The following is a 12,577-nucleotide window of genomic DNA, read 5'->3' on the forward strand; positions in this document are numbered from 1 at the left end:
GAGATTAGAATTTTATCCTTGTTAAAATTAGAAGTTAGACTTTTAACCAGTGATATGGTTTGGCTGTGTCCCCACCCAAATCTCATCTTGAATCGTAGTTCTCATAATCCCCATGTGTTGTGGGAGGGACCAGGTAGAGATAATTGAATCATGGGGGCAGTTTTCCCCATCCTGTTCTCATGATAGTGAGTTAGTTCTCAAGAGATCTGATGGTTTTTGTAAGGGGCTTCTCCCTTTGCTTGGTTCTCATTCGTCTCACTCCTGCAGCCATGTGAAGGATGTGTTTGTGTCCCCTTCTGCTATGATTGTAAGTTTCCTGAGGCCTCCCCAGCCATGTGGAACTGTGAGTCAATTAAATGTCTTACCTTTACAATTTACCCAACCTCAGGTATTTCTTCAGAGCAGAGTGAAAACGAATTAACACAGTAAATTGGTACCAGGAGTGGTGTGCTACTACAAAGATACTCGAAAATGTGGAAGCAACTTTGGAACCGGGTAACAGGCAGAGATTGGAACAGTTTGCAGGGCTCAGAAGAAGAAGGAAAATGTGAGAGAATTTGGAGCTTCCTAGAGACTTGTTGAATGGCTTTGACCAAAATGCTGATAGTAATGTGGACAATGAAGTCCAGGCCGAGGTGGTGTCAGGTGGAGATGAGGAACTCATTGGGAACTGGAATGAAGATGACTCTTGCTTTGTCTTAGCAAAGAGACTGGGGGCATTTTGCCCCTGCCCTAGAGATCCATGGAACTTTGAACTTGAGAGAGATGATTTAGGGTATCTGGCAGAAGTAATTTCTCAAGAGCAAAGTGTTCAAGAGGTGACTTGGGGGCTGTCAAAAGCATTCAGTTTTACGTATTCGCAAAGATATGGTTTGGAATTGAACTTATGCTTAAAAGGGAAGCAGAGCATAAAAGTTTGGAAAATTTGCAGCCTGATGATGTAATAGAAAAGAAAAACCCATTTTCTGAGAAGAAATTCAAGCCAGCTGCAGAAATTTGCATACGTAACAAGGTGCCAAATGTTAATCACTAAGACAGTGGGGAAAATGTCTCCAGGACATGTCAGAGGTTTTCATGGCAGCCCCTCTCATCACAGGTCTGGAGACTAGGAGGGAAAAATGGTTTAGTGGGCTGGGCCTGGGACCTTGCTGCTTTGTGCAGTCTTGGGACTCAGTGCCCTGTGTCCCAGTCATAGCTAAAAGGGGCCAAGGTACAGCTCAGGCCATGGCTGCAGAGGGTGAAAGCCTCAAGCCTTGGCAGCTTCCACATGGCATTGAGCCTGTGGGTGCACAGAAGTCCAGAAATAAGGTTTGGGAAACTGCCTGGATTTCAGAGGATGTATGGAAACACCTGTATGTGCAGGCAGAAGTTTGTTGCAGGAGTGGAGCCCTCATGGAGAACCTCTGCTAGAGCAGTACAAAGGGAAATGTAGGGTTGGAGCCCCCACACGGAGTCCCCACCGGGGCACTGCCTAGTGGAGCTGTGAGAAGAGGGCTGCCATCCTCCAGACCCCAGAATGCTAGATCCACCGACAGTTTGCACTGTGCGCCTGGAAAAGCCACAGACACTCCATGCCAGCCTGTGAAAGCAGCTGGGAGGTAGGCTGTACCCTGCAAAGCCACAGGAGCAAAGCAGTCCAATGCTATGGGAGCCCACCTCTTGCATCAGCATGATGTGGATGTGAGACATGGAGTCAAAGGAGATCATTTTGGATCTTTAAGGTTTAATGACCGCCCTATTGAATTTCTGAATTGCATGGGGCCTGTAGCCCCTTTGTTTTGGCCAACTTCTCCCATTTGGAATGGGTATATTTACTCAATGCCTGTACTCCCATTGTATCTAGGAAGTAACTAACTTGCTTTTGATTTTACAGGCTCATAGGTGGAAGGGACTTGCCTTGTCTCAGATGGGACTTTGGACCGACACTTTTGAGTTAATGCTGGAATAAGTGAAGACTTTGGGGGACTGTTGGAAGGGCATGATTCTGTTTTAAATTGTGAGGACATGAGATTTGGGAGGGGCCAGGGGTAGAATGATATGGTTTGGCTGTGTCCCCACCTAAATCTGATCTTGAATTGTAGTTCCCATAATCCCCACGTCATAGGAGGGATCAGGTGGAGATAACTGAATCATGGGGGCAGTTTCCCCCATCCTGTTCTCATGTTAGTGACTTAGTTTTCACAGGATCTGATGGTTTTATAAGGGGCTTCCCCGTTGGCTTGGTTTTCATTCTTCTCATTCCTGCCACCATGAAAAGAAGGAAGTGTTTGCTTCGTCTTCTGCCATGATTGTAAGTTTCCTAGACCTCTCAAGCCATTCAGAACTGTGAGTCAATTAAACCTTTTTCCTTTATAAATTATCAAGCCTTGGGTATTTCTTCATAGCAATGTGAAAATGAACTAATATTACAAGACAGAGATAATCAGGTGGATGGGGCCACAGTGCTCATTTTACATTTGAGAACAGTAAGGCACCACAGCCAAGAGGCTTGCCAAGGTCCCAAATCTGTCATAGAGTTATAATTAGAACTCTGGCTTCTGACTTCCGATTCTGTATCCTTTCTACCAAGGGAAGGGGGATAATGAACAGAGGCCCAGGGATCCACCTTGACGACCTGTGGACAGGGGTTTAGAGAATGAAGGAAAACAAAAAAGGAGACCCAAAACAAGAAAGTAGAGGGATGAAAAGGAGTGGCCAAAGTATATAATGCTGTTCATTTCAAGAGAAACATGAATTACAAGTTTTGATGCTTTACTTGCAAAAATATGGGAACATTCTGAAAATTTATGCAAATTAAAAAGTATTAAATATCTCTTGGTAAAGGATTTCTATAAAATCGTTTAGCATTTTAAAAAATAAGCATTTAAAGAGCTGCCAATAATCAGATTCTAGATAAAGGAAAGTTACCCACCTCTTCTTGGTTGCGAATGACCCGTTTTTGGCTAACTTCTGTTTTAAGTCGCTGAAATTCCTCATCCAAAATAGGATCTCCTCTATCTAGCTGGGTTTTTAATCATCAAAATAATTTAAGTTGAATATAAATGCACAAAACTTTGTCTTTAAAACTTGTAGAAACCCATTAAGCAATTGACCAAATCCACCCATGACGTTCCCATTAGAAATGGTGAAACACAAGTAGGCAAAAAAGATCAGTATGACTACGCTGTTTAAACATAGGGAGCTCTGATCGAAGCACAGACTCGATACCTTCTTTTTTTTTTTTTTTTTGACAGAGTCTCACTTGGTCACCTATGCTAGGCTGGAGTGCAGTGGTGCAAACTTGGTTCCTGCAGGCTCTGCCTCCCGGGTTCATGCCATTCTCCTGCCTCAGCCTCCCGAGTAGATACCTTCTTTTTATAACTAACAGAGAGTGTCTTTGGAAATCATTTCCAAGACGCTTAACATTCATAGAAAGAATTTTAGGAAACTGTAACTATGGGAGTATACAAATTTCATTAAAAAGACATTTAACGTCCCAGTAAAGTTTTAAGCTCAAGTTGATTATCCTGGCGTCAGGTTTTAAGGCAGGCATGTGGGGATTCCTCCCTTCTCCTGGGTGGTGGAAGCTGACAGGTCTTCCCGGGCTGGAAAGTGACCTGCGGTTCCCCGGAGGTGAGTGATCCCAGGCTGCTCTCCTTCCCTTACCTGCCTGCTTCCCTGATGGCGTCTGGGCCCTTTTTCTTATTCTCAGGAGCTAACAGTGACTCCTGGGGTAGGCTGGCTGGGCTGGGGTCAGTGTCTATATGTGTCTGCCCAGGTGGGAAAGGGGACTGCGTACTCCGCAGATGGTGTTAGTTTTTGCCTATCTGTGTGTTCTATTAATTGTTTGTTGGGTAACTTCAAAAACCAGCTTGGCTCTTAAGTAAACTGTTTATAAAAATTTTAAAGGATTTATTTGGAAAAAATCTATTCTGATCATCACATTAACACCCTATTCAGAAATAAGAGAGGCATGCTATTGTCACCAGGGTGGTAAGCTGCCTAGCTCTGATTGGCACATACTAGGAATTTGAGTTTGAGACTGAGCACATTAAGTTCAAAGTACAAATTTCATGGCGAGACCCAGATCCCCACCAGCATTAAGAGTAAAATAAAATAGGCAATTTAAAGAAGGGACTGGCAAATAGATCATTAGCTAGAATAATGACAAGGGAGATTTATTATATCTTTACTAAGACACTGCTGATTTGATGATGATGAGTAAAAGCTCATCATCCTTGAGGGCTGTGCCATCCCACTCTGAGGCCAGCTCCTTCCTTCCCCCACCATTGCTCCTCTTGGTTTCCACCATGTGCCTGGGGTGGAACTCCTCCAGGAGTTCCATGCCACTGGGTCACCTGCCAGGACTCAGCTGTCAGATGAAATCCCCTGGACACACAGAATGGGGTCCCTGAGACACTTGATCTCCCATAGTCCAAGGTGTCTGGGCTGCCTGCTCATCCTCCTTGCCCCACGAGCCATGCTTAAGATGGGACTGCTCCTTGGCTGATACTGCCCGCAGCCACAGTCTCAATGCCCACAGTGACTGATCTGGGCATGTCTGTGCCCACTTCACCTTTAAAAAGGTTAGAAAACAGCATTCCACTGTGGGGTTGAGTGAAAATACTTGATGTTTTGTTTTTAAGAGAGCATGCAAAGAATCTGAACACGTGGAACTAAATTTAAATGCACATCTTATATGTGATTTTTCTAAATGCAAAGATTTACCAATGTAATGATTTTATATTGTTTTGTCTTATGAAAAATGAAGAAAAATAAGACAAATTTATTTAAATATCTAGTTGGACTCCAACTCTAGAAAGAAAAGTACATTCTCTATGTGAAACATATTCATATCTGACAAGAAATGTTTTTCCCCAATCCCTTCCAGCCACTGCTGCCAAGTCAGTCTACCTGAATCTCGCATTCCCCGGCTCAAAAATCTGTGTTATGGGTTGAATTGTGTCCCTTCGAAATTCCTATGTTGAAGCCTTAACCCCCAGAACTCAGCATGTGATGGTATTTAGAAATGGAGTCTTTAAAGAAGTGACCGAGTTAAAATGGGGCTGTTAGAGTGGGTCTTAATCCAGTATGACTGCTGTCCTTATATGAGAGATTAGCACACAGACACAGAGGACCACACGAAGGTATGAGGAGAAGGTGGCCACCGATAAGCCAAGGAGAGAGATCCGGAACGGATCCTTCACTCATGGCTCTCAGAAGGAATCAAACGTGCTGAGAACTTGCTTTTGGACTTCTAGCCTCCAGAACTATGAGAAAATAAATTTTTGTTGTTTTAAGCCACCCAGTCGGTGGTACTTTGTTATGTCCAACCTGAGCCAATTCATATAATATGTGATCGTTCTGCAAGTCCTACCAATTAAATTCAGACACAGAGCCCCAGCCGACTCCTGTCTCCTCTGGCCCATGTGTATCTTGTGTTTTAGCCACTGTGGACTTGTCCTCAGTGTTCTCTGCAGCTGCTGTGTAGGTAACAACCATCTTCAAAGCATGGTGAGGCCATGGGTGCTGCACAGTCCCCAGTTCCCATCCCTGAACCTACAGGTGCTACCTTGGAACCTCAGGTGTGGTGCCCTCAGACCAGTTTCCCTTTTCTGCTCGGCCCCTTTGAGGGTCTCTGACTTGGGACTATCATTTGCATCTGTCTCTGATGTGGGTCCTGGTTACCAACTTTGGGTCTCTTTTGTCTTCACGCTTTGCAGATCATGGGACAGGGGACCCCGACTCAAAACTCCCACTCGAATTTGAGTCATTTCCTTCATGTGAATGCCTTTGTCCTCTTTACTACTTTTCAAAAAATTATACAAGGTCTTCCAGGAAGCATCCCAATCAGATGGGTGTTCTCTCCTCTCTGGCTTCTGCATCCCCACAATACTTACTATAGGTCCCTGGTGACACTTATAGCCAGTCTTGATTTATGGTTGACAATTTACTTGTCATCAGCCTTTCCCACTCCCAACTTAACTGTGGGTTTTCCTACACCTGGCACCTTGCAGATAGTAGGAATTTAAAAACATCTAGTGAAACAAATGATAGCAAATTAGCAATAACTCTGACCTTATATTTGGCGCATGCTCTTTGCCACTCCTCAGTAAGCTCTTTTTTAAGTTTAAAAGACATAGGATCTTTACCAAGGTGCACCTGCCTGGGGAGAAAAAAAAAAAAAATAACAACGGTGTCCACAACCCATCAGAATACCAGAGTCAACTTTAGGATGGAATATTTCACTATATTCCAAAACTGAAAAGGAACGCTGAGCTGCTGGAGGAGACACATGGGATACAGAAGTTATAGAGGCTTCAGCAGCAAAACTAAGACGAATAATGTGTTCTACAAAGTGAAGCTTATCTTAAATATTTATGAGTAGCAACATCTAGATGCTCAACCTTCTAAATCATTAGGGAAATACAAATCAAAGCCACAACAATACACCCCTTTACACCCACTGGGATGGCTATGATGATGATGATAATAATGGAAAATAACAGGTATTGGTGAGCAAGTGGAGAAACCATAACCCTCATATGTTGCTGGTGGGAATGTAAAATGGTTCAGCCACCATGGAAAACAGTTTGGTGGCGCCACAAAAAGTTAAACATAGAGTTACCATATGACCTGGCAATTCCACTCCTAGGTACATACCTAAGAGAACTGAAAAGATATGGTCACATAAAAAAGTGCATATAAATGTTCACAGCAGCATTATTCATAATACTCAAAAAGTGGAAACTACTGAAATGTCCAGTAACTGATGAATGAATAAGCAAAATGTTGCATATCCATTCAATGAGATATGATTCAGCCATAAAAAGGAATGCAGTACTAACACATGCTATGATGTGGATGAATCTTAAAAACATGTTAAGTGGAAGAAGCCAGTCACAAAAGATTCCCTTTATATGAGATGTCCAGAGTGGGCAAATCCATAGAGACTGAAAGCAGATTGTGGTTGCCAGCGGCTTCGGGGAGTGGGGAGTGGGGAGTGACTGATAATGGGTATGAGGTTTCTTTTTCTAGTGATGCCTATGTTCTGGAAGTGGGTAGTGCTGATGGTCATGCAACATTGTGGATTTACTAAAAACCTAGGCACAATAAACTTTAAACTGATTAAAATGATGAATTTTATCACAATTTAAAGATACTAATATGCATTGTATTCATCACAAAACCTAACACATGTCTTAAATAAATAATATTTATGATTTTTAAAGTGGAGGTAGAGAGATATTCTAGAGAACTGCTTTAGGTTAGAGGAGACTAAAGGGACATGAAAGCTAAATACAAATGGTATGATCTTTGACTGGACCCTGGATACCTCTCTCCAAAAACAAAACAAAAACAAACCAGGTATAGGCCGGGTGTGGTGGCTCACACTTGTAATCCCAGCACTTTGGAGGCCCGGGCTGGTGGAGTGCTTGAGGGCAGCAGTTCAAGACCAGCCTGGGCAACATGGCAAAACCCTGTCTCTATTTTATTTATATAAAATTTAAAATAAATATTTTTTAAAAGACTAGGTATAAAGTACATTTTGGGACAACTGGCTAAATTTGCCTATAGACTGATTATTCAATAATATTATTGTATCAGTGTGAAATCTCTTGGAAGTGATTACAATAATGTTGAAGAATGTCTGTGTTCTTAGGAGCTACATGCTGAGGTATTTTGGCGTGAAGCTTCCTGACTTCTGCAATTTATTTGCAAATGGCTCGGGGGAAAATGTGCATGCAGATATGTGTGTGCATGCGTGTGGAGTGAGGGGAGTATATGTGTCCTAATGTGAACAATTAGTGAGCCGAGGTCAAGTATATGTGGGTTTAAGATCTTTCAACATAAAAAGTTGGGAAAAATATTAAAGGAACAACACAGCATTCAGAATGGGATCTGGGATGTGACTTCAGGTCTGATACAGAGACACATAGAAAGAACAAAAACCCCAGTATTGACAGTGGTCACTGGTCACTGCTGAGTGGTGACATCACCGTGATTTTTTTTTCTTCTCTACATGTAAAAAAACATGTTTTCAGGTTTCCTACCATGATGACCTACCTGTTTTTCATAATAGGGAAAAGGTGTTTATAAACATAAAATTTTCAGTTCCTTGGGGTACTTCCCATTAACTGAGGCAGAACCGTAACTATAGACGTAAGCCGAGGCAGAAGGGATTTCTGTTGGAAACAAGGGCCATTTCCCCAGAGACAGGGGACTAGCCCAGTGGGCACCTTCAGAGGGCTTCAGGTGAGGTCACGTTCTCATGTGTCAGGAGGGGTGGAGGCTGGGTCATGGAGAAGGCAGCCTCTCAATGACACTCTCCAAGAGTCTCTTTTTCAGCCCAGTTTACTCTAGGTCAGGCATAGTGGCTCAGACCTGTAATCTCAGCACTTTGGGAGGTCAAGCAGGAGGATACTTGAGCCCAGGGGATCGGGTCTCACCTGGGCAACATAGTGAGACCCTATCTCTAAAAAAAAAAACAGAAAAAAAACATTAACTGGGCGTGGTGGTGCGCATCTGTGCTCCCAGCTACTTGGGAGGCTGAAGTGGGAAGTTCACTTTAGGCTGGGAGGCTGGGGGTGCAGCCAGCCATGATGTGACACTGCACTCCAGCCAGGGTGACAGAGTGACACCCTTTCTCAAAAAAAAAAAAAAAAAGTTTACTTTTCAGCTAAATCTGTACACATGCATATGCTTGGTCTGATCTGGTTAAAAAAAAGTCGTGAAAAAGTTTCTAATTTGGGCACAGAAGCACAAGAATTCTCACATCTCAGTTTTAAAACCTCCATTAGGAACCCCCCAGAGCCTCACCCCACTGGGCTACCCAGAAGGCATCTGGGGCACACAGCCCAAGGCACAGGGACTCCTGGTTGAGGTAGAGGATGACGGGAGTGTGATTTGGGGTGCCCAAGGCACCCAGATCTGTCCTGGGCTGAGGGGTGCCAGCAGAGTGGCCAGAAGGAGCAGGGAGCATCTCCCACAATTCACTCCGGTCCTGCCACTGGTCACATTTAGGAAACAGCATGGTCTGGTCACATATATTTATTCCTAATAGAAACTTCCTACTGAAGTGGAAGGACCACTGGCAGAGAAACAATCATTAAATTCTCCAAAGTACCTAAAACGTTATTACATTTTACTGTCTCTCATTTATAAAAGATCATCATCTAAAAACAACTGTACTGTCACTTGATACAAATAATTGCTCAATATTTACCACTTAAGATGATTTTCCATCTCATCGTGAATGTCCTGTCTGACTTTCTGTTCAAAGAGTGCCTCCTTCATCTGTCTCGTTTTTGAAATTTCAGTGCCCTGGTCCAAAACTGAAGGCAGGAGCAGACAATGTTTATACCAGTAATCAGATTAAAGTCATGTGCAGAGAGAAAAACACATTTCTAATGGCGAGGCATAACAGCAATCTAACCGAATTTTGTTTTTCATAGGTAATCAGTATGACAAGCAGTAACTCTTTCACATTCGGCTCAGGGGCTGCTTTATGGCCAATCAACTGGTTACCTTCTCTTAATTCTTTAATCTTCAATTTTCCTGGTTCTTGGTTTAAAACAGTTGCCACGGCAAATGGATTCGATAAATCTACTGGAAATCTGAGGTTCTGGTACTCAATTTCCTAAGAGACCAAATCAATAGGGAAATCAATTACTCTGCCATTCTGTCACCCTTTCATCACACTGAGGGCAAGGCCCACCGTACCTTCACCTTCTGAGGCTGCAGCTTCGCTGGTGGTCGGTGAAAATTTATATGCATCATTGCTTTTTCTGGAGGAAGGTTTACTTTCTTAGAAAGAGTATTGAACCTTTCAAACTCTTCTAATCTATAGGTTTAAACAAATGTTAAATTAGTAAATAAGTCATTAACTCAAGGTTCCTAATTTTGTATGTTCCTTTTGATACCACCACAACCTGAAGTCCCTTATTATATCTAAACTGAAAATAAACGTGTGCCTCAACAGTGGTCTACTAAAATAAATGTGATGTTAGTGTATTAGAGTATAATCAGAGATATCAAAAGAGCCCACCAATGGTTGTTTTGCCTTACAATCTTTTTTTTTTTTTTCTGAGACAGAGTCTCACTCTGTCATCAGGCTGGAGTGCAGTGGCACGATCGCAGCTCTCTGCAACCTCTCCCTCCCGAGTTCAAGCGATTCTCCTGCCTCAGCCTCTCAAGTGCCTGGGACTACAGGCGTGCACCACCACGCCCAGCTAATTTTTGTATTTTTAGTAGAGACGGGGTTTCACCATGTTGGCCAGGATGGTCTCCATCTCTTGACCTTGTGATCCGCCCACCTCTGCCTCCCAAAGTGCTGGGGTTGCATTGCCTTACATTCTTACAGAACATACTGACTGAAAATGTGACATGCTGAAAAATGCTCTCAAGGTCTAGCATAATCTATTTCCAGCCTGTTGGTTTTCAATAGCTAGATTTATTACATTAAAAAAAAATCTTACCTTGATTTATCTTCCTAGTAAAAGAATGATTATGCAATTGTTTGTAGCAAGATATTTCAAAAAGAGATTCAGATTAATGTTTGGGTTCTTTTCTGTAATTAGAAACTGACTTTGGACATGGGTAGTTAGAGACAGTGCAGCTAATAGCCTGCAGAAGCTATTCAGGTTATCTATTATGAGATGCAGTAGAACTGTGTTCTATTCAGAAACGCTACCTATGAAGCATTTCTTTTTTTCTTTTTTTAGAAATTATTTTTATCTTAATAGTTATATTTTTCCGCAACACAAGACAAAGTTATGATTTTGAAAATAATCATTTTTAAATTTATTTGTTCAGTACCAATTTGGCATAATAGTTTAGGCGAAGCATTTCTTTAAGCATCCACGTGTGAACACTTGTTTTATAGGATAAACACTTGTCTTCCGTGACTGTACAAAAATAAGATAAAAATAGGTGAACATTCACTCACTCTGACGGTTAATGTGTATTTGCTGAGCACCCACTGAACAGGCCTGGTTGCACTGTATGGAACTTATGTTAGCAACCTCAAATTTAACGTCTCTCATGTAAGAGCATGCACAACCCAGGGCATAGGAGAACCTGTTCTTGGTGAGACTCACACCCACCAACATGCTCTGATGTGCAGGGTGAGGTGCTTAGCCAGGTAGTGAACTGAGGTTCGGCATCCCCATCTCAGTGGAGCCTTGACACCACTTCTGCTGTTAAATACTGGGGAGCAACTAAATCTGGGGATGTTAAAAAGCAGCCTCCTAAACAGTATCCTCAACGTTGATGATGGAAATGAAGAGGTCTAAGAAAATGATAAATCAGTTACATGTGGAATTTGGCAGTGCCAAATTTAGACATGAGTAAGTCTATCACACACTCTATAATGAAGTGAAGAAAGCAATCTATGAAAATTTCAGAGAACACTACAGCCAGTATTTTTTCCTGTTCAGAAACTACAGCTAGTTTTTTTTCCCTTCATGGTAGAATTTATATGTTATAATATTATTTGCAGTTCGGACAGACAAGCAGATCTTAAGACATAGTCCTTGAAAATGTCAAGAGGATACTAAATAAGATACTAACATAGTAATTTAGAAATAGCGTGAGCCTGCCTTTGCATGGTGCTTCTGTCATACAGTGCTGTTGTGCATGTAAAAACACAGCTATGGAAGGAAATACAAATAAAAATCGCACTCATATGATGTCTTTAAGAAAGTCATTTGAGTATTGTAGCACCTGATGTGAAGTGGCAAACACCATTTTGCTCACCTGGTTATTTGCCACCAGAAAAATCAGCAGTTTTAAAATCTTTGTTCAGTTCTACTTGTTTGTTGCCTGAGTGATTTTATTTTAATGACGGTTATTTGCAAAATTTGGGTTCAGCAGGCCACACTAATACCCTACAGTTGACTTAGGCTGCTTTGAATTTTTAGGAAGAAAATCATGACATAAATATCTAAGATATCATGGAGTGAGTTCATATTTTGGTATAAGGTTGCTACTCCACTTGTAATATGCTTAACGATGTTAATATGTGATGAGTATCCATGTGCAAAGAAGAGGAAAAGCAAGATATTTCCCCATCATTTTCAAAATAATTGTCAGAATCTTCTAAGATTAGTATTTACACTGTGACAACTTTTTTTTTGAGACGATGTCTCACTCTGGCACACAGGCTGGAGTGCAGTGGCGTGATCTCAGCTCACTGCAATCTCTGCCTCCCGCGTTCAAGCAATTCTCCTGCTTCAGCCTCCCAAGTAGCTGGGATTACAGACACGTGGCCACGCCCAGGTAATTTTTGCATTTTTAGTAGAGACAGGGTTTCACCATGTTGGCCAGGCTGGTCTTGAAAGCCTGACCTCAGGTGATCCGCCTGCCTCAGCCTCCCAAAGTGCTGGGATTACAGGTGTGAGTCACCACGCCCAGCAACTTTTAATTTTTATAAAAATCATGGGTATAAGAAAAAATCATGATGTTAACCAGAGGTACTGAGATGTAAAAGTACAAGCTCATATTCAAATGGAAATGGAAGTTCGGAAAGGATTTGTTATGAAGTACAACTTAATCCCACTTCACATCTTCACTAGTCTGATGGTGCTTTGAAAAATCT

The 12,577-nt window shown here is 42.1% G+C and overlaps 1 protein-coding gene across 23 annotated transcripts in view; it reads right to left on the minus strand.

Annotated features, from left to right (window-relative positions):
* The window catches only part of CFAP221 (cilia and flagella associated protein 221), a 114,038-nt gene that overhangs the window by 45,627 nt on the left and 55,834 nt on the right, over positions 1-12,577 (minus strand). For 13 of the 23 annotated variants that reach the window (XM_074008863.1, XM_065525381.2, XM_074008860.1 and 10 more), the window contains 5 exons: positions 9,703-9,823; positions 9,508-9,619; positions 9,206-9,314; positions 6,058-6,145; positions 2,912-3,001 (listed from right to left, as the gene is read on the minus strand). In XM_074008863.1, the coding sequence (XP_073864964.1) occupies positions 2,912-3,001; positions 6,058-6,145; positions 9,206-9,314; positions 9,508-9,619; positions 9,703-9,823 (520 nt within the window). The remainder of the gene's footprint in view (positions 1-2,911; positions 3,002-6,057; positions 6,146-9,205; positions 9,315-9,507; positions 9,620-9,702; positions 9,824-12,577) is intronic. The other 10 variants (XM_074008864.1, XM_074008867.1, XM_045366958.3 and 7 more) reach the window with 2 other exon arrangements.

Source organism: Macaca fascicularis, chromosome 12 (assembly GCF_037993035.2).
Source record: "Macaca fascicularis isolate 582-1 chromosome 12, T2T-MFA8v1.1".
Classification (NCBI taxonomy): Eukaryota; Metazoa; Chordata; class Mammalia; order Primates; family Cercopithecidae; genus Macaca; species Macaca fascicularis.